The 26,087-nt window shown below is 39.2% G+C and overlaps 4 protein-coding genes across 8 annotated transcripts; 2 read left to right on the forward strand and 2 right to left on the reverse strand.

The window, feature by feature from the left end:
• Positions 1-1,497: 1,497 nt before the first annotated feature.
• hgsnat (heparan-alpha-glucosaminide N-acetyltransferase) lies at positions 1,498-12,568 on the reverse strand. Of its 4 annotated transcripts, XM_005456822.4 has the most exons (18): positions 11,218-11,483; positions 10,279-10,394; positions 10,046-10,182; positions 9,788-9,906; positions 9,640-9,709; positions 8,700-8,769; positions 8,379-8,479; positions 8,019-8,095; positions 7,846-7,876; positions 7,298-7,458; positions 7,033-7,148; positions 6,779-6,900; positions 6,492-6,618; positions 6,217-6,303; positions 6,004-6,081; positions 4,576-4,646; positions 3,372-3,484; positions 1,498-3,135 (listed from the first exon to the last, which is right to left on the reverse strand). In XM_005456822.4, the coding sequence occupies exons 1-18, from the start codon at positions 11,393-11,395 to the stop codon at positions 2,954-2,956; spliced, it is 1,956 nt and encodes a 651-aa protein (XP_005456879.1). In that variant the 5' UTR covers positions 11,396-11,483; the 3' UTR covers positions 1,498-2,953. The 4 variants fall into 4 exon arrangements, with proteins under 4 accessions (XP_005456879.1, XP_025763602.1, XP_025763600.1 ...); XM_025907817.1 differs by lacking the exon at positions 11,218-11,483 and adding an exon at positions 12,491-12,568 and having other exon boundaries at positions 6,004-6,303; XM_025907815.1 differs by having other exon boundaries at positions 6,004-6,303; positions 11,218-11,484.
• Positions 11,775-14,863, forward strand: LOC100697008 (dynactin subunit 6). Its single transcript, XM_005456823.4, has 8 exons — positions 11,775-11,821; positions 12,307-12,395; positions 12,595-12,659; positions 12,790-12,895; positions 13,006-13,091; positions 13,201-13,248; positions 13,353-13,495; positions 14,075-14,863. Exons 1-8 carry the CDS (start codon positions 11,792-11,794, stop codon positions 14,165-14,167), a joined length of 660 nt encoding a protein of 219 aa, XP_005456880.1. The 5' UTR covers positions 11,775-11,791; the 3' UTR covers positions 14,168-14,863.
• gtf2e2 (general transcription factor IIE, polypeptide 2, beta) lies at positions 13,960-26,087 on the reverse strand. 2 transcript variants are annotated; one of them, XM_003452188.5, is made up of 8 exons: positions 25,888-26,087; positions 25,173-25,333; positions 18,026-18,105; positions 17,424-17,531; positions 16,819-17,001; positions 16,597-16,690; positions 15,490-15,605; positions 13,960-15,310 (listed from the first exon to the last, which is right to left on the reverse strand). In XM_003452188.5, exons 2-8 carry the CDS (start codon positions 25,330-25,332, stop codon positions 15,191-15,193), a joined length of 861 nt encoding a protein of 286 aa, XP_003452236.2. In that variant the 5' UTR covers position 25,333; positions 25,888-26,087; the 3' UTR covers positions 13,960-15,190. The 2 variants fall into 2 exon arrangements, with proteins under 2 accessions (XP_003452236.2, XP_005456878.1); XM_005456821.4 differs by lacking the exon at positions 25,888-26,087 and adding an exon at positions 25,457-25,621.
• Positions 18,862-23,549, forward strand: smim18 (small integral membrane protein 18). Its single transcript, XM_005456820.4, has 2 exons — positions 18,862-19,159; positions 21,469-23,549. The coding sequence occupies exon 2, from the start codon at positions 21,474-21,476 to the stop codon at positions 21,795-21,797; it is 324 nt and encodes a 107-aa protein (XP_005456877.1). The 5' UTR covers positions 18,862-19,159; positions 21,469-21,473; the 3' UTR covers positions 21,798-23,549.

A 26,087-nucleotide genomic window follows, 5' to 3' on the forward strand; every position in this document is an offset into this window, starting at 1 on the left:
AATATAAGAAATAGCTCTAATATATACAAATAGCTCAATAATAAATATCCAGAATATTACACAGATAAAATATACATGATTGACATTTTACTCTAAACTGTAAAACTTTGTTATTTTCACTGTAGAGGATATGTAAAAGGTTGTAACTATTGCAGTGTGTACTGTGCATTAGATGGAGGAGTTGTACAGGGAGGAATGATTTGTCGTGCAGTGGTGCATTTGGGTAATCTGAGTCTCTCACTGAACGTGCTCTTGTGAATGCCCAGCACATCATGGCCTGGGTGGGAGGTCCTCATGATGTTGTCCTTATCTTGGACAACATTCGCCTCTCTGACACCACCTTAAGGGAGTACAGCTCCATCATGGAAACATTACTGGCCTTGTGGATCAGTTTATTGAGTCTGTTAGCGTCTGCGACCCTCAACCTGCTGCTCCAGTATGCAACAGCATAGAGGATGGCACTGGCCACAACAGACTCATAGAAAATCCCGAGCATTGTCCGACAGATACTAAAAGACCTCAGTTGCCTCAGAAAATAGAGAAGACTCTGGCGCTTTCCGTAGAGTGCAATGGTGTTTTTAACCCAGTCCAGTTTATTATCTGTTTCATAGATCAAGACAACCACACAGACCTCAGTGCTGAACCCATTCAATTGCTCCGTTACTGCCCTTGTTTAGGTCTACTTCTTCTTTTAGGAAGAGGCCACACTTCAAATAAATACATCATTGTACCAATTACTTGTTGACTTTTTACCACTATTGAAATAAAGAGAATCAGGTATTAAAACAAATACTAGCACCCTCATCCTCCTATTAATGCACATGTGGTATAAATTTGAAAATCCCAAATGATTTTCAAAAAAGCTGACCTCTGAATTTGAGGTCAATGTCACTGGGATTCAAACCTGTGCAAGATTTAATCTGTTTAAAAGTCATACGTTCACCTGGTTATTGAGCTGTCACATTCATAAACTTGGGTGTCCACATCACCTGCCTGCTCACCCAATGACAATACCCCATCAGCCTTTTACAGCTGAGGGGTAAAAATGGCCATCTTAGAAAGATTCCTCTCCTCCTCATCATCACTGTAACACCAAATGAGGGAATATCTGTTTGGAAGAGTAGAGTTTCAGGACCTGTAGCATTAAAGCTGCTCTAGTGGCATGTGTGGCATGTGGTTTTTCCTTTGTCACACGTCACTGTGTTGCTACACAATCCCCCATATGACATTTCTTTGTTTAGAATTCTTTTACATATAATACAGAAATTATCACATTATAGGAAATCAATCTATTTTTTTAAATATAGATTTTTATTATATAAATGTATTTTCAAATAGTGTATATAAAAAAAATTAGACAGATGAAAGTTTACCAAAGTAAATGTCATGAAATAGAAATGGTGACAGCACTAGCAGTCCCCCCCAAAAAATAATATCCACAGCATCTGGATATTCTATAGACTGAACAGATGATTCTGCAAAAACAAGTGGTAAATGTTTTATCAACTGCCAATCATAACAGCAAGCACACTTACCCAGTACGGTGGGAGTAATGGGAACAGTCTTATGATAAGACTCCATCAAATATATTTATGGTGCTTTTTCAGATAACTGTGTAAGGAAAAAAACACATTTGGCAGAACAGCAGCAAAAAATTTGGGGGTTGTTAAACTAAAGATGATTAAAAAAATGCATATGTAACACTAACACACAAAAAAATATAGCAGCACTGTGACTTCTGTTTTTTGAAGACCTAAAAAAAACAAAAAAAAAACAACCCGTGTTGCTTTCACATGAAACCAAATGCATAACATTGCTAACATGCCCTCCTTTAACTCCCCTGAACATTTGCAGCTTATTTAATCTGACAGGTCATCTTAAAATGTAATAGAGAAATGGAAATGAGAGAGAACAGGTTTGGAGGTTTGTTTCCTCGTGTCTTTCTGATGTTTGTTTGTTTGGTTGCTCAGTTACCCACATCGATTGTGAGATGTACATAAAATGGGAGCACAGTGAAGCCAGCAGTCATTCATTATACTCGCAAAACAGAATGGAGCGATGAACATGAGCACTTCCATTTTAGCTATAGTGCTACGCTCTGAGCAGCACAGACACTACGTGCTGGGTGGGGGTAAGGGATATAGGAAACATCTACTTATATCCCCCTCATTTGAACACCAATTCCATCTTAAAATGTAGAGCGGGAAATTTTTTTTTAAAAGATTACAGCGAATTGTTGGTAAATGTTTTGCCTTCAGTGTCCACCTTAAAAAGCAAAAAAACCCCAAAAACCTAACATCAGCCTTCAGGGTAACACCACAGCACTTCACATGACAACAGAGAAGTCAATAGGGCCTGAAATACTGCAACACCCTGCTTAAATACTCTGCCATTTAAGATGCGCTGGTATAACAAAAATAGTTTATTTAAAGCTACTTTCGGCTGCTTCCTTATTCACAAGAGGTTACCATAGTAGTAGCTCCGCATATTTGATTTGGCACATTTTTACACTGGATGCCCTTCCTTATGCAACCCCCATTATACTTGTGTCTCCTGCCGTGATTCAACCAGGGATCTTTTGCTTTGTAGGTGAATGTGTACACTACTACACATTAAAGGTGGTGTATTTACAATCCAAACTATTCTTCAACTCTTTTTTCCTGAGTCACTAAGGATAACTTTGCTGGTGCATAACTGATGAAACCCTTTATGGTCCCGTAAGGCCATAACAGAAATAAAAAAAAAAAATGTAAAAAGAAAGAAAGGGGAAATAACCTAACAGAATAGCTATGTGATGAAAGAAACCCCATACATGATCAGAGACAGAGATTCATATAATTATGATATAACCTTGACATAATTAATCTGCATTCTGTGTCCAACTAAATGCATTCTTGTTGTGTCTCCAGCATCTATGATGTAAACAATGTCCTGTGCTTTTGCTGTCCTCTGTTTAAATTTTCCAGAAAATCTTCTTTTTGTAAAGCAAATAGGAGATGATGACCCAACAGGAAGTGGCCACAAGGTTCTGAATGAGATGCTCAGCATGGGATTGGCTGTTGGACATGCGCCAGCGGAAGGGAAAGTAGTCTTCAAACACTTCGTGGCCCACGTACACAAGTATGGAGTTCATACCTTAATGAAACACACGAGAGAGAGTGAAGTAGAAGATACAATGGCTACACAAGAAGGGAAAATAAATATTTGGTAGATTTTATTTGAATTACAAGACAGACCATACTAATTCACACTGTGACAGAGCAGACTTCCACATTCACATCAAACCCCAAAAGTACAACTGTAACTGTGCAATCAAAAGCTGTCTTAGGCAAAAACTGTCTATTAAGCTTTTGTGTGATTCTAATGCTCACCAGGATAGTAGAAAGGTGCCCCTGACCACCACTTATTTACATCCACTATGTAGTAGACCAGCATTAGGAGCACAAAGGCAAAGCAGGCCAGTGTTGTCACGTAAGAAAGAGACCTAGAAGTGAAACATTAAGACATTTTTTAAAAAACATTTATATGCTGTTCAGCATCGGGGTGCTTGTGTCAATGTCCATCTCTGTCTGCCTCTGGCTCCTGGGGGTGGTTATTGCAGCTTTCCACCCTCATTTTATGACAAAGGCTATTTGTACTCCATCCTTTTATTATGTCTCCCCCCATTTGTTTCCCACCTGCCTGTCCAACCTTAGTCATTGTCATACTGTATAAAACATATAATGTAATAAATGAAATAACACGAATACAAATGAAGAAATAAACAGAAACCCTGAACAAGAGGATCCTGTAGATGATTTATTGAGCTGATCTGGGAAAAACAAAATGTTCTTGGCGCAACAGTGGATTCAGATCATAATTCTGATTGCAAAATTGGCCAGACAGGACAGGACTTAAAAACAAGGGGGAAAAAAAAGATATTTATCTGCACTGCACCAGCTGAAGGTCTGCCAGCTTTTTGAATTTCAAATCACATCTAAAAACATGCCGTTTTTCATTCAGTTTATGTACTCCTGGATATCTTTAATACCTTTAATGTTTAACTCTCTAATGTTACTATGCATGTCAGAGGGTGTGTAATCTCGATGTTTATAACTATTTATGCATGAGTTTTACTGGTACAGCCCGTTATGTCTAAGGTGATTTTGGGCTATATAAATAAACTCTATATTGGCTTGATAGACCACTTTAAATATTTGCCAAGGGTATTGCTGTATATTTGATTGGTTTCCATTTTTTATGAGATATTCTACAACTTCTCTTTTGTCTGATTTCACAATCCTGTGGCCACAAAGTTGTGAGAACGTAAGATACTGGAGTGGAGAGCAAATGTGGAAAACCTAGTCATAACACAAATTATGTGACATTAGGTATTCTATTACATCTGTATAAAATATTTTACGCATTTTAAGTGGGAAAAGACTATAAAATCTAACGTTTGCCAAACTTAAAAACATTACTAGTGCTGCTTATTTTGCAGCAGTTTCCGAAATATTCAATTAGAATTTCCCAAAGTGCCCAGTCCTTGAGTAAATGTAGTTCTAACTGTAGATATAAATAAAACATGGCCCTTACCACAAGTTCTTGTTGACAGGAATGAAACCCCGGTCTGTGGAACATTTGGTTAGAAATGCTGATATGACACCCTGAATGACAGAAGACATTTTATTATTCAATCATGGAGGCAAAAATGATCTTAGATCAGGGGTCCCCAATCCCAGTCCACGAGGGCCGGTGTCCCTGCAGGTTTTAGATGTGTCCTTGATCCAACACAGCTGATTTAAATGGATAAATTACCTTCTCAACATGTCTTGAAGTTCTCCAGAGGCCTGGTAATGAACTAATCATGTGATTCACGTGTGTTGGCCCAGGGTGAGATCTAAAACCTGCAGGGACACCGGCCCTCGTGGACTGGGATTGGGGACCCCTGTCTTAGATATACACACACATACATTTTTTATATATATATATATATATATATACTAGGGGTGCAACAATACTCGTTATCGATATTGAACCGTTCGATACAGTGCTTTCGGTTCGGTACGCATATGTATTGAACAATACAAAATTTTTAATTTATTTTATCAACTTTTCTTCTGACGATGCTGTCTGTGTTGAGCGCTCAGTGGATCTGTGTTCGACTACTCCGCCTAGGCTGCACTGTCGAGTGCAGATCCACTGAGCGCAGCGCAAGCTAGCAAGACATAAGTTAAGCTCGTTGCAACATGGCAACTGGTGGGAACTAGTGCGTTAGCGCAGTTAGCTCGTTAAGATGTTGACGCCGTCCAGCCTCACGCACGGGGCGATCCGCTGTAACTCGTTAACGGAGATTTGCCGCGTTATGGCGTTAGTGTAACGAGATTAACGCTGACAGCACTAGTGGGAACACAACGAATATGACTGCACATTTACGCCGACATCATCCTAGTGCAAAGACAAGTGGAAGCAGACAAAAACAAGAAGCACGCATGCTACAAACTTTACCCGAGTCATTTAGACAGCCGTTAGCACATGATTCTCATTATGGGGACCTGATATGTTTAATATGCTGCTGAGAATATAGCCCAGAAGAAGCGTATAGCATAGCTTTTATTTTGGAAAGAGCCATTTCTCTGTAATAAACTCTCTTCCAAAGATGAGTGATTTCTCGATCTGATAGATTTATTTATTTTTTTATTATTTTGTTGTTTCAGCAACATTAAATTTAAAAACTGTACTTTTGAGTTAAAATATATAATTTTAATAAATGACAAATTAAAAAGGCATGAACATTTTTTTGTATCGAAAAAATATCGAACCGTGACACCAAAGTATCGAACCGAACCGTGAATTTTGTGTATTGTTGCACCCCTAATATATACATATATATATAAAAATAGATGCTTGAGGAAAGCCAAATTATTCAGACTTTGCAATGCAATGACTCATTTTTAATACAATCAGCAATAAACAACTGATGTATGCTCAGTTCCCATAATATAAAAGTAACAATGTGCTTACCAGTGAAAGACCCCATATGAGGAACCTCGACATTATACTTTTGGGGCGTTCTCTGTAGTGCAAGATTATTTTCCCTGCCTGAGGACAATTAAAATACAAAAAGAATGAAAGCCAACCATTTACTTCCTTTAACTTTTCCAACAGTTTTATATCTTTATGTGAATAAGCAAGAAACAAAAGGAGGCCAACCCCAGACAAATATAAATTACAAACCTGTAATCCCAGAAAGGCCATGAGGATAGAGTTGATGCTGCCAAGAACACCTTCTGGATCATACGGTATACGAGTTGCATAAATCACCTGAAATAAAATGTACGATTGATTTTTATCAACATCAGACGCAATCTATCAGTGTTTGCATTATTGGGGTTAGCAAGTGTGTACGTGCCCATCGGAGAGAAATCTGACACATAAAAACAACCTTAACATTTCAAGTTACAAAAAGACTATCATGAAGCTATATTTGGGACGTTTTGGTGGTTACAAACCCTTGATGATGGATTCTGGTACATGTGCTTTTCTCCCAGAAGCAAGCGGTCAATGAAACCAGCTGCTCCACCGGTGCAGTTCACATACAGGCCCATGTCCCCAATCCCACCTGGACCCAGATAACCTCTGTACCAAAGAAATGGGTGTAGTCAGTGTTGTTAATGTAGCACTGCACCAAGAGCAAGGTTAGAAATTCCATTTTATTAGCGCTTACTGCTAAAAGTTCAATTATTGCAAAAACTTACACAACATAATGAAGCACTACACCTGACTGTCTTTGACTTACGTTGGGCAGTCTGGCACAGGAAGAAGAAATGTGAGGAAGAGCCAGAGGACTTCTAGAAGAATCACACACAGCCAGGCTGGCCAATACAGCAAGAAATCAATAGCTGGGGACCACCACGCATCCTGGAAAATAAAACCCACTCCATTAAACACATCTCCTTTCCTTAAACACAAATTTAACACAAACATATTTAGTATAAAACAACACAGACTGTTAAACAATGAAGATTTAAAAAAAACAAAAACAAGGCTGACCACTGTGATGACGTCAAGTTGTCCTCTGGCCACCAATAAATCCAAGCAAGCTACGACCAGATATGACCAGGCGAGGCGCTGCAACACACCCGGGATCCGCAAGTTTTCCCAAGCCACTGTGGAGAAGATGTAAACACGCAATAAAAATGCAAATGAAAATAAATAACCACATAAGTTCAAAGTTTGAAACAGTATTATAGTATATGGTTTAATCATCCACCTAAAGAGCTTGGAGTACTGCTGTAAAGACGGAGTTCATACTTACATGCTCCCTGGCAGTAGTTTGGGTTGATGACTAGGACACCAATGATGAAGAGCTGCAAGCTCCGCCACACAGCTTTTCTGAGCAACGAGCAACGGGTCGCGCCTGCACGCAGCAAGGCATTGATCGAGAGTGCGATGGATGTGCCCATTATGAACACAAACCTGGAGGAAGAAGGGACAAAATGAGTGCTGGTTCTACAATTATCTACTCAAAGCTTTGCTGAGGGAAGAAATGGAATTTTATTATTTCTATTTCTTTTATTCATTCTGTTTGATTTTCCTTTTTTATACAATTTTTAAGCCCCTTTTAGTCTAGTGACCACTTTAAAGAAAACACCCTTTATTTCTTGTGCACATTCCACTATATAACTGGACCAGAATTTGTTAATGGTCCCTGTAATCCTTCTGAAGATAATTCTGTCACTATTACTAAATAAAAATACACATTAATATAAATACTGCATATTTATATTAACGTGTGAGTACAAATAAAGACAATCCAACTGCATATAGGACAACTTTTTATAAGAATCTTTAAATTAAGCTTACCAAGGGAAGACTAGGTCGGCAACAGTAAGGCCTGCAAGATGAGAAACAGGGAAGGCCTGGTTTAAAATCGACAACATTGCAAATACCAAGGAGAGTTGCAAAGATCTGTGAATAATGAGGAAACTGCAGCATGGCTCAAAAAACACTAAACAAAGAAACCACACTGGGCTTACCATTCCAGCTTTCGTGTCTGAAGAACCAGTATCGCCCCCCTCCATAGTTCACGAACACCATAATGACCAAGGAGATACTGACAGAAACACAGAAAATGCCACATTTACTGCAAAGCATCAAGCTAGGAGTAAATGTTTATTTCTATTAATTGATGAATAAAAATAGGCCAAAATATGAAAACATCAAAGCACTGGATGTAGATTTAATACTGCCGGTAGTGGTTGATTAATAAGGGACAAATCCAGTGTCACCTACCACACTGTAATAAAAATAAAACATGTGATACAGTATAATGACAAATAAGACAATGAGGACACTAAGCTGGAGGCACAAGAGTGAGGATGGGGTCAGGAAGCTACCCTCTGAATGTATCCAAAGATCGAAGCCTCTTGCTGCTCGTTAGCGGGGGAGGGAGGATATTATCAGTGACTGGCGGCACTACCCGAGTGGGGCCCAGTTCCTGGATGATGAAATCAAAGCTGGATATTAACATAATTCTACTGGAAGTATAGATTTATCACCTGATTTATTATTAAGACAAAAACACACAGGATAGAAGCAGATCAGTAACTGTAAATCTGCTATATTAATAAAATCATATTAAGACTATCCGAGTTCTCATTTCATTGTCACTAAAGCACTCATCATTAAACGAAGCTAAATGATTGCAAAATACTCACAGAATTGATGAGTCTCTCTGTTTCCATGGAACTCCCAAGTCGGAGGACCAGACCTCTTACCGCATCAAGCCTGGACAAGAAACAATCAAGATCTTGATTGAGGGTTATTTTTGGAGTACAAACAAGCTCAGTTGACTCTCGAGACTGTGCTTCAGAGAGAGACACAAGACTGGAAAAATGTTCTTCTTCCTCTTTCAGCTGTTCCCTTTAAAGGTCGCCACAATGGATCATCTGCCTGCATCTCACCCTGTTCCTAGCATCCTCCTCTGCATCTCCTCTTTCACTACATCCATGAAGCTTCTCTTCCTGCCTGGAAACATCATTCAGCATCACAAATATCCACAATCCCTCCTCTGCACAAACACTCTCAGCCTTGCCTCTCTAACTTTGTTTTTAAAACACTCAGCCTGAGCTGTCCCTCTGATTTAATCATTTCTAAACATCGTGTCCATCACAGTCGCTTCCATTGAAAATCTGATCATCTTCAACTCTGTCTTTGTGTCAGTGTCACCCTCTCCAAACCATACATCATAGCAGGTCTAACTGTCATCTTGTAAATCTTCCCTTTCACTCTTGTTGCTATGTTTCAGTTAGCAATCATTCCTGACACTTGTCTCCGCCCACTCCACCCTGTCCATACTCTCTTCTTCACCTCTCTTATGCAGTTTCTAATTGCTAGATGGTTGATTCCAGATATTTAAACTCATCTACCTTCACTATCTCTGCTGATAATGGCTCAACAATGGAAAAGACACATTTTCTGTCTCGCCTCTACTGACTTCCTCCTCTTTCCACAGGATACCTCCACAAAGGCACAGTGCATCTCTTTCTAATGCATCTGCAGTGCTTATTCTCAACATTTTCAAATCATTCAAAAAAAATATCTACTTCTTTATATTGAAATTTACTGAATGAACATCAAAACAAAAATCAGGCTTACCCCCAAACCTTTTTTCCAATGGCAAACACCAAGGCCAGGAGAGCATAGATAAGAAAAGCAACCAAGATTGCTGTGCGGAGAGATATTAATTAAATGTATATTAATTATTAGTTAAAATAAAATATTTTTCTCTGTGTGAGACACTCACGTATGTAGCTATTCACAGGGTCCTTATCAGTAACTACAGAGCAGTTGACTCCAAAAGATGCGTTAAGGGTTTTCACCCACAGAGAGTAGTTACCATGCTCGCCAAAGTGGAAAGGAATTCTGTGAATTAAAAAAAAAAAAAACAAGGAAAAGAAATGTATGTCATCAACAAATGAGCCAAACACTGATCCTTAATTTTATATAACCAGAGTGTCGTTCTTTTTGTAAGTTGGAAACACGACCGTATTCGTAGACATACTTGCAGAGCTCCAGCTCGATAGGTGTGCTGTTGATCTGCACTGTTATTTCATGCTGTGTGCTTACAACAAAGTTTACTGAACTGGGCTGACCAGGGCCAAGCCCTGCAGGTACCACCCCAAGCTGCTGGTACAAACACTAACAGGCGAGAGAGCAGAAGCCAAGATTAGAACATTATTGAACTTAAACCACACAGAAACAGAATCAAATAAGGGGAAATATCTGTAAGCCCACCTGGTAGCAGCGCTGTGACATCCAAGACACCTGCACCTCATATGACAACTCATTGTTGACCGTCAGCTGTGCCTCATCCATCTTCAGGGACAGGTGCTTATGATGATGTATATCAGCTAGAGTGAGTAAGAAAGCACAGCAGGCATTGTGCAGATCAGTTGAAACCCAGCAACACATCAGTTTTCTGCATATGAAGGTACAATGTGCAGACGATGCTACAGTCTACGGTTTTCTATTGGTGACCCCACCCAAGCCGCTGTTCTTGTAATTAAAATCATCAGAAAACCATAACAGTGTGCATGCCATTACGCTGGTTATTATTCGATCAAAATGCACATGCGCAAAATAATCTCATCTTTCCTGGCTGCACCAATGTTATCAAACAAGTCAGAGAACTAATAACGGGTGATCGTGATGCTTTTCGTTTTAATAGGCGACACAAGAAGCCATCTTTCTGTAATTTGTCTCAAATCTATCGACCACAGCCGATGCTAAGGACCACAAACCTACTCCATACCAGTGTGCGGTAGCGAAGAAGCCCAGTTTGACAGCAAGCTACAGCTAGAAAGCTAAAGGTAGCGTCTGGAGGGAGAAAGCATGTGATAGAGCCAGTGGTCACATGCTGCATTAATCCCTAATTTACCACCGAGAGGGAAGTTCAAACCTCTGAAGCTCACTTCTCCATTATCAGCTGTTTTCGGTTGATACCGTTTTACAGTTAGCCGCTCGATAGCAGGTTAATAATTAAACATTTAAACCACGTGTTTGTTGGGGTAAACCTTCAGCTATCGTCAAAAAAGTCACAACCACTGCTGCTGTAATATAATTTCAACAAATACTGGAGTTGGTGTAAAACACTGCTAAACATTAGCTGGCTCGCTAGCTTGCTAACCTGGTAGTAGTCTCCTGCTTTTACTTATTTCAGTTCAGGATACTTACACGAAGATATTTCAGCTGCTAGTGGTGCCACGCAAACAGCCACGACCAAAGCAACAGCAGCAAGGGCAAAAGTGGCACTTTTCTCCGTTTGTGCCATTTCTTTCTGGCTCTTTGGTTTCACCGATGCTACTGAAGACGAGTGATATGTATTGTTTTTCTTAAGCTTCCTTTTTGCCATAGCAAAGGTTACTTCCGATCTGTGTCCTTGTTTTGGCACTCTAGTGGGAGCGAGAAGGGCCAAAGTACCATACCTGTTCTACTACCCCAGTAATTGTTAGGTAATGGAATGGTTATTGCACATATTCATGTTTGTGATCGGCACTGAAGTCGAATGAGACACAGTATTCCCAATAAAACTGGCACTGCATTAGGAAGTAAGGAGTGCCAGAGAGAAATATGTGAGGATGGTGCAGGACATGTATGAGGATAGCGAGAAAGTGATGAGGTATGCCGTAGGAATGACAGGTGGCTTCCGGGTGGGGGTGGGACTACATTAAGGATCGGCTCTGAACCCCTTTTTGTTTGCAGTGGTGATGGGCTGATAGATGAGGCCAGGCTGGAGTCTCTGTGGACTATGGTGTTTGGAGATGATATTGTGATCTATGTGAGCAGGTAGCATGGTGTATGTTTGGAGACGGTGGCACTGACAAAAATACAGGAGGCTGAGATAAAGGTGGAAGAGCTAAAGATGCTGAGATTTTCATTGGGAATAACCAAGATGGACACGATCAGAAATTAGTATATAATTCCTGATCTTATCACATTTGTTTTCAGTGTTTTTTTTTGTAATAAATGTCAATAAAATGTGATCAAATCCCTGAATTGTGTGAAAAAAGAAAAGTAAAGCTGTAACAAGAAACATTGAAATTGTTCCTACATTTTATGTTTAAATATGAAAATTAGATATTGTCTGTCTAAATATATGGAGATCTGTACACATTTCCACAATCTGAAAACTCCATAAGCCAGGAAACACTTTCAACAGAGAGAAAAAATAAACTATAAAAAAAAATTACACATAAATAAGTTTGGGTTTTTTGTTGTTGTTTTTTCCCCCTTTACGCATGGTACGTACGCTGAAACGTCAAGGACTCTAAATCGATGACCGAGTGGATCAACGGTGCCTCCCATCGGACTTCATCGTTCACAATGGCAGACAAACAAAATGCTCAGAAGAGGTAATGTGTACATTATTGCGTAGATGACTCTTAGTGGCGTAGCTAAGCATAAAATCCATTAGAATAAATAATAGAAGTAAAGAAAAATTAGTTACAGCGAACTGAAGATGCTGATGTGGCCAGTTAAGACAGCTCAATGAAGTAGCTAGCTAGCAGCGTTAGCTAGCATGTACAAAAACATTTCTCGTTTCTGTTGCAGTGTCAAGATAGCAGCTGGAGCCGTGGTTTGTGTTGAAAGCGAAATCCGAGGAGACGTTACCATAGGTAAGACTATGCCCAGTAATCGTAACAAAGTTCAGAAAACTTGCTTTTCTCTCACAGCAGATCAGTCCCAAGGCAGGAGTTGAATGGCTGACATCACTTTTCTTGATTACTTGCTGCACCTCTGTTTCAGGCGGCAGGACCGTGGTCCACCCAAAAGCTCGCATCATTGCTGAGGCAGGACCCATTGTCATCGGAGAAGGCAACTTGATTGAAGAGCAAGCTTTGATCATTAACAGGTTATCTAAGGCCTCAGTGTACCATGTTTTCCACTAGCTTAACCATCGTTGAGCATCTCTGGTGATCTGTCACTGTTCTTACATGCGAGCTTGTGTGATCTTCCCCACAGTTACCCAGAAAATATTACACCTGATTCTGAGGTGGAACCAAAAACCATGACCATCGGTATCAACAACGTCTTTGAAGTTGGCTGCGGTATCCTTTTGTTTAATCTGGCCAGTACTGCTCCATATATGATTTTTTAAATTATAACATAAATCTTTGTGAAAAAAATCATGTTTTGCCTCAACTGACAACAAAACAGTATCACAAGCTTTAAAAATTGGAGACAACAATGTGATTGAATCTAAAGGTGGGCTATTGCTTCCGTTTCTTTGGCTTTCACAGTGAGTGTTCAAATCTGTATAATTTCAATGAAGTCACTCATGTTACCAAATATCTTTTTTTGTTGTCTAGCGGATGTTGGCAGGAATGTAATCCTCACCAGTGGCTGTATAATTGGAGCCTTCTGTCAGGTCAACACCTGTGAGGTCATACCCGAGAACACAGTTATCTACGGATCTGGATGTATGAGGCGGGTGCAGACTGAGAGACCCCAGGTATGGAGATCTGTGACTGGAAAACATCGTCGGTGTAGAAATAGATGTAGCATTAGCATTGCAAATTGAATATCAAAGCATTATATTTTGAGCTTCCAAGTGGGCCAATCAAATGTACGTTTTCCTGATGAAACTAAAAATCTGTTTTATTAGATTCAGATTTTTAGAACTAATTCTCCCTCCAACTTGTATCTGGGATCTATATAGAAAATTTTTAATATTTTACAACTCTGAGCATTTTGTAAAAGTGCAAGACAAATGCTACATGAGCCACACTTGAGTTTCATGTGGATTCGGTTCACATTTATGATGCAAGTAATTTTTTTTAAGCATTCAGCATTAGAGCTGAGAAACACAGTAATACCACGGGCAAAAACTCAGCATCAACAGACTGTCTGAAAATGTGTAAAATATTCAGTTTCTCTCATTTCTGTCACATTCACCAAGAAAACACTGAAGTTATATTTCATATTTAATGTTTTTATGTAAGATTTTCATACATGCCCACTTGTTTAAGTTTGTGTGCAGAGAAAACTTTTGTGCATTGTGCTCATCATCATGTCTGTTATCTCATTTCAGCCACAGACTCTTCAGCTCGACTTTCTGATGAAGATCTTGCCAAACTACCACCATTTGAAGAAAACTGTTAAAGCAAGCCATACTGCTAGCTAAAACTTTACTTTTTGAAATTGAAATGCAGAGAACATCAATGTTTAACTAGATCCCGCTGGAAGAAAGCATGAATGTATATACTTATGTACCTACCCTGTTTTTGCTCTTCAATTCTGATATTTTCTACTCTGATCTGCAACAGAAGATTAAGCTTCTCATCTTTCTCCTGCTATGCCGATGTACCTTTTGTTTTTTACGATTAACTTATAAGGTACACAAGTTGTACTGCATTTGCTCATTTCTTATGATGGCAGTTACCAGTATTTTTATCATTAAGTTGTAGAAGGTAATTTCTGCCATTCTGATAAAGAATTTACACTAACAATAAATTAAACATTTTAACTATTTAGATGGATTCAAATGTTGACTTTTTTAAACACAATGTTGACACTTAAAATGGCAACTTATTGATCTAATCAAAGCAGTTTTGTGTAGCAATGTAATTTATTTAAGTTGGTTCAAAAATTCTAATATTTTTTAAACCACTGTTACGGTGTTGCAAAGTAAAACGCATTTAAATATTTTAAGTTCCACAAAGCTGAAGACATTTCCTGCTGGATGAGTTTTCAGTGTGATGCGATACACTGCACAACACAAGGCTGTTTTTCGCAGTTATTACAAAAGCATAACCGTTGCTAACCATTCAAATAAAAACCTTCCACACACTATACTAAATATATACAAACACACAAACAATATGAAAGAAAGCTACACAATTCAACCTTATTTACTTTAACAGTAAAGTTGTGGTTTCCCCTTTAATTGATGAGGCCGCCGGCTATCCTAATGATCCAAGTATTCATGTCCTTCACTGATTTATACTCAAAAGGTTTCCACAACACAGCAACTACTGACTCCATGTAACGTAAAACAAGAGATTGTTGAGAGGAATGCAAAGAAAAAGGAAAAAAAACAGCTAATTTTTTCAAAATAACATTCATCAGCAGCCTTTATGTTATAGTGAGCCTAGAATAACCATCCCCATGCATTTCTGTGTTACATATGGGACTGAATGAATATATTTCACTTCTTTACAGGCACGCCATCTGAGTAATCCTCCAGTAATCCAGCCAAATGGTTGTTGTGAGTCTTGAAGTGTCTCTTCCTGTTTCCGGCTTGCTTCTTTCTCTTTTGAATTGGTAACTGTGAGGAGCACAGAAACATAATCAGCTCTCATTCATTTCCTCGAACAGGTATAATCCTAAGAACTGCATATTAAAGACTTTCCTATTTCTTTCTATTTGAGAGAATGTAAATCAAAGAAATCACATATATCTATCTATCTATCTATCTATCTATCTATATATAAAAAAGACACTGACCACTTTCTTTGGTCCTGTTTCTTGCATGGAGGAAATGCCTTGTTTCTTCAGGTACTCTTCAATCTTCTCCTCATCTATAGAGTCAACTGGAACACTCCTCCACAGCTTCTGAAATTCTGATATTGAAAGCAGCTACACTTGAAGAGCCGGACACATAATCTTAACTAACCAAACAAGTCACAGACCTGAATGAAATGCACAATGTGAGTTTTACAAAACACTTCTGATATAGCTCTAATACAACAAACATTTCATTTCACAGTTAAAGTAAATTTGTCTGAATCTTCGCCAAAGCCAAATTAGATTTCGCTTTGCACATGCTGCACCTCTCCAAATAGCACTGAAATTTGGCAAAAACATTATTGCTTAATTTTGCAGACAAAGGCAACATAAAACATGGTGTACCCCCAACATGGACCACAAGTAACATCAGAGGACAGAAATTCAGATCATTATGAATGTTCCAGTTCTAACTCGCGGAAATGTATGATGAAGACTTCCTTGATGTTGATGTTAATTCTAACAACTTACCCAAGTCAAAATTGATAGCATAAACGTAGCTATTGTGACATTGCCCACCAGTTTGAAGCATGTAGCCTTGAGAATTTCTGGACCTTGGTTGTTGGTCACTCAAGTGGTTAGCCAATGAGTGTGGGGTTTACCAAGGATGTACCAAGTGTACCAAGGATAATCCTCCGTTTTGAAATATAGTTTGACCAAGATTTACAAAATATACTTTTTTGATTAAATATGATTAAAATTTAGTCATAGTATGACTGAATCCATAAACAACAAGAAAATGTTCACAGAGTTTGAGTCTTTTTGCAACCACAGCTATCGCCATCTGGTGGCATTCAGTTAGAATGCAGGTATTCAGACAATTCACTAGCTTATGACTTATAAGATACATCCATTTTTTTAATCTCTATGGTGATAATTTCACACTTGTGAAAATTCTTACATGAAATAAATGCAGAGTGAGGGCCAACTGGGTATGCATAGCATGCATAATAGTCAGTTTAGGTCAAAGACGGATACACAGAGAAAGAGGAAGCCATGTCACCAAACAATTTACAGATAGACCAATACCAATATACCAATACTCACCTTCATCTACCGCAAACTGGCAATGCTTGTCATTGTAGAACAAGATCTTTTTCTTGTCTGGTCTTGTGACAAAGATGATCTGATCCCCCAAAGCCTGTGAACGATCACACGAGAGGTCTTTTCCATGCTTTAATTGTGTAGTTGCCACAGTGTTCGCTCATCACGCGAGTGGCATCTTAGTGGTGATACATGCTTCACTAAAAACTGAATAATGTTTAATACCTTGATGGCCTTGGCTGAATTGGGTAGCCCTTCCTCTACATCTTCTAGTAAGACTCCTCCCAGGCCCAGCTGGTCGTGTTTATCCAGCAGCCTCAGTAAGGCTTTCTTGTCCTTCAGGTTGTATTTAGGCTTGAAGCCATAGGTTCCATCCCGGACTTCAATTTTTGGATTGCTGACCAAGGCCTGAGATTGGCAGGTGAAAGTAAAGCACAAGATTATATATAACCCCTCTCCAATAAAAAACAAAATATAATAAAAACCTACACCTTGCTTTGAAATATTCTTGAAAAGACTAAATAAATAGTACAGTAGCTTTTTCTTCTTCGGTAAGTTAGGCTTCCAATGTAAAAAGATGACTTAATTGCATACAATGTATTATCAGCTTAATGTCTCATTACTTACTTTCAATGGCTTTTTTCTTTTGCAACATACTGAATATGTTTGGATGAGAATAACTTACAAATTAGCTTGAGGGGAAAAAAACAAGTATTGTGTAGATTTAAGGTGAGACTCTTAAACGAAATTGCTCAGAAGAAACGCAATTGTCCTCAGTACTACTGACAATAAAAGATAGAGGTGTAGAATTGAAAATAGCAGGAAAGCACCTCATTCATGAGCCACTGTTTCTGATTCATCCTTATGTCAAGAAGTTTGGTCTCATCGAGAATCTCATCTAAGGTCAGGAAGTGCGTGTCCCCATTCTGGTGCCTCGTCTGAGAGATTAAGGACAGAAAAGCAGACATTAGGTAAACACACACACACACACACACACACACACACACACAAACAATATTCACAGCCCTCTTATTTTCTGCACTATGGAGAGGATTTTAGGCAAACATCTACAGTAATTTTACAGGATTTAGAACTGTGGATTCAACAGGTGGCACAAAAAATGCACACATTTAACAGGAAAATCTGTCTATCTGAGTGTGAGTTCTTCAGGAATGAGTCAAACCGCTAGTGTGACAAGGCCTGGCTGCCTGTTTGCAGAGCCACAGCATGATAAACAAGCTGTTAACATACCAAAAGAAAGACTGGGGACCAAATGTTAACCCAGCGGGCACAACTGACTCACTCATGTTTTACAATAGACAAATGTCAAGCTTTATTATTAAAGAGTTTGGTGAAAAGATAAAATCTTAATATTTGTGTTGGTGCTGCTGAAAAAAAAATGTTTTTAATGCCCCCCCAAAATCCTCATTACCTTCATGTAATTTACTATCTTGGCCAGGCAACCAAACTTGTACCCAGAGCTCGCCTTAATGTTGAAGCTGCCATTAGATTCTGTGGAGAAAAAAAAAAGTTTAAGTTTAACCAATTTATTATCGCAATACTGAATGTACACAGTGAGATTTGAGAACTATATGGACTGACATATTTGTGCAAGAACACTTTGCTGAAAATGTATTTCAGATAATTGACTACTGTCATGTCAGCTCCTGTCAAATAAAAGCGAGTGTTTAATGAGGTCATTAAAATCCTAATTGCATTCATTCAGTGAAAAGACAGACGCAAACAATGCATTTGTTTGCCACTCTCTATTTTTCCTGTCAGCCTTCGTTTGTTCCTATTGTGGATGCTATCATCTGAAACAGGTCAAAGGAACACATTGACATTGAGGTTAATTCATTAGGCTAATTCAGGTTTTAAGCAAACTTGACTCATACGAGACTTAATAATTTATCTGCTGGGGACTACTTCCAGATACAAAGTAACACTCCAGGAAGCTGGTGAGTATTTACAGCTGCAGGGTATGTATTTTGGGTAACACAGAAACACGTCACGCAGTGCAAAAATGTGGCAGATTTAATTGTTTGCAACATTAAAATACTACACAAGTCATATATCAAGCCAATCTGATTTAGTTTGACTTGAAGTCCGGCCAGCTGGTCCTATTCTCTGCTGGAGTCCAATAATGCTGCTCCCCTCAGAGACTGACTGAGGTCTGGACTCGGCATTCACCAATCAAAGCTGAAAACAGACACTGATTCATGAATGATTCATTGTGTAGGCGGGCGCTTCTGTTGCTTTGAGCTGCACAGTAGGCAGGACGGTGAAACTGTGACAGACCAGCTAACGAATGGTGCAGAGGCAGGGCTAATAGAAAGGAGCCAATGATGTAGACAATTCTGTGCTGTTCAGCTGAGACATGAAGAGCTGCAAGGAGTGGCGGTGGAGGAGAGCGACTGAAAGTGCACGAGAGCACTGAGGAGGAAAGCAGGTCGAAGAGTGAATGTGGAGGAGGGAAAGAGTGAAAACGAAAGAGATAGGTGGAGCACCAAAAAGAGGAGAGACATTTGTCGGCTTGCATCTTCTAAAAACTGAGCCAGACACACAGGTGAGTCTGCATGTTTTTCTGAAAACCATCCTCTGAATAATGTGCGTGACATCAACAGATCATAATAATCCACAATATAAATTTAAGCTACAGGCTACAGGCTGCACTGGATTTTCACTATGAAGATATGAATATGAGGATTTTTTTAGAGTGTTCTAATATTTGCAGGATGAAGTCATGCATCTTTAAATGCAGTGGATGTATTTACACAGCCCGTTCCTTTTGCGTAGGAATTACAAATCACTACATGTGGTGTTTATCTGGGGAAAATGTAATTTATACCACAACAACAGGGAGCTAAGATCTTTGGGGAAAAATTGCAACATTTAGACTCTATAAGCGAACAGTGGATTAAATATACATGGATCTGTCTGCTTTCTACCCACTTAAATACCAAGCATCAGAAACTGTCTGTGTGTACTTATGGATATCATGTATGTGTTTGTTTAAATGCATGACTCAAGACAAATCAATGAGGGACTGAGTGCTGTGAGCAGCCAGCCAGGGGCATTAGGAGTGTGTGTGTGTGTGTGTGTGTGTGTGTGTGTGTGTGTGTGTGTGTGTGTGTGTGTGTGTGTGTGAGAGACAGCCACTGTGTAGAGAGGAACCTCCAGTTCCACAACACCTTCAGAGCCTGGCTGGGGTGGGGCTGTTTTGGTGAGTGGTAACAGATGCAGGAGCCAATCTGTCCCTGTCTGTATAATTGCTCTGACCAAAGAAAGGAGGGTGACAGGGGGGTATAAATTAGTAAAAGAGGTTGTTGTCAAGCCAATGAGTTGAGGTGAAACTGATATTAGGAGCTGGGTTTGTAACAACAAGATCAAAATAGTTGATTCAACGCAAAAGAAAACAACACAAAACCCATACTGTACACACAACTTCCAGACAATGTGGGGAGAATCTGGTCAGGGCATTGTTTAAAGCTGCCCTACCTCACATGTAGAGCATAATAAAGGAGATAGCCTGTCCAGCAGTCACGTGCTGCCTGTGATCTCACATGACAATTACCTTGACTAGTCTCAATTGCACACTGTTGCACATTGCATGGACTTTGAATGTCCAATTTCTATTCTTACATGCACTTCCATCAGGTGTCAAGAGAATTTCAGACTAAGATGAAGCAACCAATGAGAATGTCTCACCAGGACAAGCCACTAAGCTTTTTCACATTCAAGTTCCCAGGTCACCTGAAACTTAAGTTACAAACCCACTAAAATAAACACACATACAAGTCATATTAAAAAACACAAGTCTATGCATGATGGCACGTGTGTGCACACATTTAGCCTTATTAAGTCTCTAAAGGAAGAGATGGTGGAAAGAGATGCACTTACGCCCCTCTCCTACAACTGGGTCATCTGCCTTTGCCTCAATATTTCATGCACAAATGTCTGTGATTGGCTGCATACAAGTGTGTGTTAAGAGCATGTATGTGCACTTTTGTGCATGGCTGTGTGGACAGAGACACTCCACAGTGTGCCCCGAGGATTTTAAAATGGTAGGTGTTGGCTGAAAATGGGAAAGAACAGCTGAAGTGAGGCAAATGTGCACTTGAAGGATCTCTGAAGTTCATTATTTTATTATAGTTCCTTTACTACATTTGTGTCAGGCATTGTGGCCAAAGAGCTGCACACCAAGCGTAGATGGCACAGTTCTCTACACAGCCTTTATTACCAGCCTTTTAAGGCTATTTTTGTTCTGAGCAGATGGCCTCAGTAGGGTTTCTGGTGTTTTGCAATATAACCTGTGCTCTAATAACACACCATCTTCTCATTTCACACAAAAAAATATGTCTGTAATGACAGATGTAGACTAGGTTTTGTTTACATAGATACAAAGCAATTTATCTTTTTACAACATGATCCCCTGCGTGACTGATAACAATGAAGCGTTACATTCATTACAACAAATTACCTATAAGAGTATTTGATAGTTTTATGAGAGTGAATGGGTTTCCCTGTCTGTCTGCTGTCTCGAGTGGAACCAGTTCCTTTTTCAATATCAGTATCACAAAGATAATTAGTTTTAGTTTTGTTTTTAATTATCATAATAATCAGGAGCAAATGCTTCAAAAAATCCTGGAATAGAGCCAGGCACATCTGGTTAAAAACACTGCATCACAACGTGTTATGCCCTGAAGACAAATTCTCCCATTACTGTCATTTTTTAATCAGCCTCACACCATGAAAACACTAATTTTACAACTGCTGCTTTCATTTTGAAATTTGATCTGCAGTAAAACCAAGACCCAAACACTGTCATAAGCATTAACAAGCTTTTTTTCCTTGTGTCTTATTGTTTCCAACCAGGAATCATGACCAACATCACAGCTACTGTTCATCCAAACAATCTCCCACTGCGAGAAGAGGGAGTCCCTCTGTCCCTCGTCTCCTTTCAGGTCCAGGAAGTCTACCCATTTCATGATGGCTGGAATGTGGCCTGTTTCATCATCCTTCTTCTTTTTATTCTCACCGTCCTGTCCTTGGCAGCGTTGGCTGTGCTCTATGAGCTGCTGGACTGTGGGTGCTGCGCCAAAGGGAAAACACACCACCAGCTACAGGAGGAAGGGCCGGGAAGCTGCAGCAAGCTTATGAGTAGCATGTGCAAGGAGCCAGAATCCCACACTGAGGTGGTATAGGGGCAGCAAGGACGAAGAAAAGAATAATAGGAATTTGGATATCGTTGCTCAGTTGGACAGGACCACACTACTGACTAAGATGTTTGCAAAAATGAACTCCCAAAAAAGCCCCAAAACACCCAAAGTAGTTCAGTTGTTCACAATTAGAGGTGAAAGCTGGTGACTGAACAATATAAATGCATCTATCCACACCTACCGTAGACCCTGAAAGCCATATTTCACTTCTGAAATACTCCCAGAAGAAAAGAAGATCACCTGAGTACTTATAACATGGCTTAAAAACACAAATTTCCACTACTTAAAGTGCCCATATTATGCCCTTTGAATTATTCCCTACAACTTTACTATTTTGTGGATGTAAAAGCTTTGCTAAATTACAGTTTGAAGCCCATTTCAAATAACTTGATAAGATAATAACGTGAGAAAACATTGCCTTTATTTTTATGGGAATGTTGCCAGAACAACACAAAATCCCCTATGTTTAGTGCTAATACAACTAGAGCTTCTGTACTCATCTCTTGCTCACAGAAATTGTATTCTAATACAGCAGAATTTCCAATAAAGCAGTCCTCATTTACATAATATTCTTTTTCAGGTGTAAGCAAATAATCTCGATAAAATAGTCATAAACAGCCTGTTACCATAAACCATATACTATTTTTAAGCCATTTTCCACCCACTCCTCTGCATAGCTTAGGTCCTCACAAAAGCAACACTGGCTGACAAAAACAAGCTAAAGACTACGGCTCTACTTTACATTACATGGAAAGAGACATGAGCAAAACAAAGGGTAAAAGAGGTGCTGCAGCAGTGTACAGTATAACAAAACGAATACATGCATGTCTGTGTGTTTTACAAGCATGGGACACACAAAGTCTAAGCTGATGACTCCAGCTAGTCCTAAGCACCAAGACAATAGTTAGCTGATGCATCTCTTAAGGTTACTCTTCATCATATATAAATGAGGCAAATTGTTATTCAGTTATTTTCTGCTGATATACACGTGAAATAAACTCCTTGTGTCTCCAAATCTTCCTCTTCTGCCTTCCGGTGTACAAGCAGCTCAGCTCTTTTATCCATGTCATATAGTGGGTGGCTAGTGCTACATCAATAAAGTGTAATGCTTAATTGTAATGAACACTCTGCCTTTGGGTCGAACGGTTTTCATGGAGGAAACCCTGTAAATAATCTTATCCTGGTACAACACTAAAACACATTCATGGGCTTGTTAAGGGGCATGACATGGGGACTTTAATATAGGCTGTGGCAGAATGTGTTGCATTAAATGGGCATTTTCTTAGTTTGATTATTTTGGAAACTGATTATTAAGTTGCATGGAGAACAAAAAACACTGAAAAAAAAGCTTTTTCTTACCCTGCTATATGGGTGTTAAAAAAAAACTGTTCAGAAAAAACAACTACTGTGTGAGTGCTTTAAGCGTTTTGTGACCTACTGGATGCAGTGAGCTTCTTCGGGACATGCTTTTTCTGAAATTGCCGTCCTAATCTTATGACAACAATATCTGTTGATCAAGCCTAGTCAGATGAAATCATTGCTTAGGATAAAGCTGGTGTTCTTCAGTAAATTGTAAGCCAGTGTTGTCAACATGTTTAGCACTGCAACATTATCTCATGACAAGTTCGCATGCTGCACAGTGATGTACGGTAAAATGTCATATTGAGCACTATGTGTAATTTCATGCCTTACCACACAATGCCTAATAAAAGCTGACTCACTTTTCTGCTAACAGAAGTAGCTTTTTCTTCAAGAGTATATGGAGTGACGTTGAAATTTCGAAGGGATGCCAAGAGCCACTGCTCGCAATTCTTATGTTGTATATAGTTATGCGTGTTGCTTTAATTCATCTGAAAGAACATTTTAAATGCAAAAATGTCATAAGTATCACTTGTAATCCAATTTTCTTTTAACTAAATTTGACTGAGCAGTAAGAATTCTAGTTTTTTGGTTTAAGCTAAGGATTTAGAATGAGAAAAGATTGTCACCTGGTCAATTTAACCTGTGAAGTAAGGTTCCTTCTTATTAGAAATAACAACCAGGAGAGTGTATTATTCCAGTGTCTTGGTTATCTTGTTGAATCACAGTAAACTGACATGCACAACTTTAACCACATGGATTCTCAATTTACTATCAAGTCTTTATGAAAATTGTTTTGGTGTCCAAATATGAGCAATCATATTGTACAGAATAAGCCTCTTATGCTGCGAATAGATTCTGATTTTCTAAGAACTGTGATTAATGGCACAGATAAACAAAAATCTACTTTTCTTCATTTAAAAATATGTTTTCCATTAAAGAAATTATTAATGTTTCTTTCCCCAAACTGTATTAAGTTACAGGATTTTCTGAAACAACAGAAAATAAGGTGATCTTCAAATAATCAATAGAAAACGTTTTTAGTTTTTTTTTTTATTCACTCGTCTCCATAATTTTCCCTCATAGTTGCTTTAAGCCATACTGAGGATGCTCATTTGTGTCTGGCTCTGAGCTTTGTGAAACTTTAGCGTTAGCCACATTCCCTTTTCATATTTAAATGTCTAATTAGATTTCTTGTTTATGAAGGTTTTCTCGCTGGTACCCCTACAGCAGGGGTGGGCAATTCCAGGCCCCGAGGGCCGGTGTCCTGCAGTTTTTAGATCTCACCGTAGGTCAACACACCTGAATCACATGATGAGTTCGTTACCAGGCCTCTGGAGAACTTCAGGACATGTTGAGGAGCTAATTTAGCCATTTAAATCAGCTGTGTTGGTTCAAGGACACATCTAAAACCTGCAGGGACACCGGCCCTCGAGGCCTGGAGTTGCCCACCCCTGCCCTACAGTGTACTTTGGTGAACTTTGTCTCTTCACTCACAATGAGAAGCTTCCACACTAACACCATGTCAGGCTGTGAGAGTGCATGTGAATATTTGCCTACACCGCTATACAATCCGTTATATGGGAGACTGACTGGCCAGTCACTGGCCGGGGCTAAGCACTGGAAATCTGCAGAATCCAGTCCCTGGCCAGTCAGTCGATGCATCTCCTACTTGCCAACATATATCTACAGATGCTAGCCTTTTCAGCATCACTAGCTGAAAAGGCTAGTGGTGATGTGAACCTATAGAGACATTAAATAGTAAATGGCCTGTATTTGTATAGCACTTTTTACTAGTCCCTAAGGACCCCAAAGTGCTTTACACATCCAGTCATCCACCCATTCACACACACATTCACGCACTGGTGATGGCAAGCTACATTGTAGCCACAGCCACCCTGGGGCGCACTGACATTAAGAGACATTAAAACACTAATAAACAAGAATAAGTGGTTTACAGCACTAAACATCATCCTTTTCAAGAAAATATTCTTCACCTACCGCTACTGAGTTTGGAACTAGAGGAGCTCTCCTTGTCAACTTTGGGTTTCTTCTTTTTGTGTGATCCAGAGTCTGACGCAGCCTGTCTCTTCTCTACAGTTGGGGTGGAAAGTGCCCTTTTCTTAAAAAGCTCCCTTTCTCTCAGTAGAGCAGGATCCATCCTGTTTGAAAGATGTAAAAAATGAAGATTCATTTAACAAAAGGCAAAGCAACAAAGCTCATTTTGATGGATTCAAGGAATCACATTCTTAATATATGTAAGTATACGTGTAAGTAGCAAGAACCTTTGATGGCCTTTAGCTTCAGGGACTTAAGAGCTGTCACCTGCTTTATCTTTTTGTAATAAGCCATTACGAAACGGGTTTTTCCTGATACCAACAAAATAACTGATATATTAAGAAAAACTAAGCTGAAAAGTCAGACAGCCAAATACAGAATTAAATGGCGTTAGAGGGAAAACAGTCACTGGCCCCAGAACCATAAATATAAAGCTAGCTAACAATAGCTAGTTTATTTTCAAATCCGATTACAGACGGGTTTAAGTTGACTTTGTGATCATGTAAATTCCATAGTAACTACAACTAAGGTTATGTTCAGAAGCGAACGTTACTGAGTATTATGGGGAAACCAAGATACATAAACAAACGTGGCGAAACACTGTACCAGAAGCTTGGTAGTTAACCTAGCGTTAGCATCCCGATTAATTCAACTTTACCTGACACTTTGTTCCTGTTCTCACTCAGAGAAAGAAGAGGGTTAGTCCAAGAGGACTAACTATATGCTGTAGATGTAAAACAGAATGCGCCCTCCACCGAATCACTGTTTTTTTTGTCGTTCCTTCAGAGACAACACAAGTAAACTTCACACACAATTTTCCTCATGCTGCACTTCCGTTTCTAGTTCGATTTTTCCGGT

Source organism: Oreochromis niloticus, linkage group LG6 (genome assembly GCF_001858045.2).
Source record: "Oreochromis niloticus isolate F11D_XX linkage group LG6, O_niloticus_UMD_NMBU, whole genome shotgun sequence".
Lineage (NCBI taxonomy): Eukaryota > Metazoa > Chordata > Actinopteri > Cichliformes > Cichlidae > Oreochromis > Oreochromis niloticus.

Coding starts and splice junctions, on each gene's coding strand:
- hgsnat (XM_025907815.1), bottom strand. CDS start 11,395: ATGGCAAAAAGGAAGCTTAAGAAAAACAATACATATCACTCGTCTTCA. Junction 7,877..8,018: donor CAGACACGAAAGCTGGAATG/GTAAGCCCAGTG, acceptor CTCATCTTGCAG/GCCTTACTGTTGCCGACCTA. Junction 4,647..6,003: donor TCATATGGGGTCTTTCACTG/GTAAGCACATTG, acceptor TCTGTCATTCAG/GGTGTCATATCAGCATTTCT.
- LOC100697008 (XM_005456823.4), top strand. CDS start 11,792: ATGGTGTTTGGAGATGATATTGTGATCTAT. Junction 12,896..13,005: donor CAAGCTTTGATCATTAACAG/GTTATCTAAGGC, acceptor TCTTCCCCACAG/TTACCCAGAAAATATTACAC. Junction 13,249..13,352: donor CAATGTGATTGAATCTAAAG/GTGGGCTATTGC, acceptor TTTGTTGTCTAG/CGGATGTTGGCAGGAATGTA.
- smim18 (XM_005456820.4), top strand. CDS start 21,474: ATGACCAACATCACAGCTACTGTTCATCCAAACAATCTCCCACTGCGA.
- gtf2e2 (XM_003452188.5), bottom strand. CDS start 25,332: ATGGATCCTGCTCTACTGAGAGAAAGGGAGCTTTTTAAGAAAAGGGCA. Junction 15,606..16,596: donor CCAGTTTGCGGTAGATGAAG/GTGAGTATTGGT, acceptor TTTCAATATCAG/AATTTCAGAAGCTGTGGAGG. Junction 15,311..15,489: donor AAACAGGACCAAAGAAAGTG/GTCAGTGTCTTT, acceptor TGCTCCTCACAG/TTACCAATTCAAAAGAGAAA.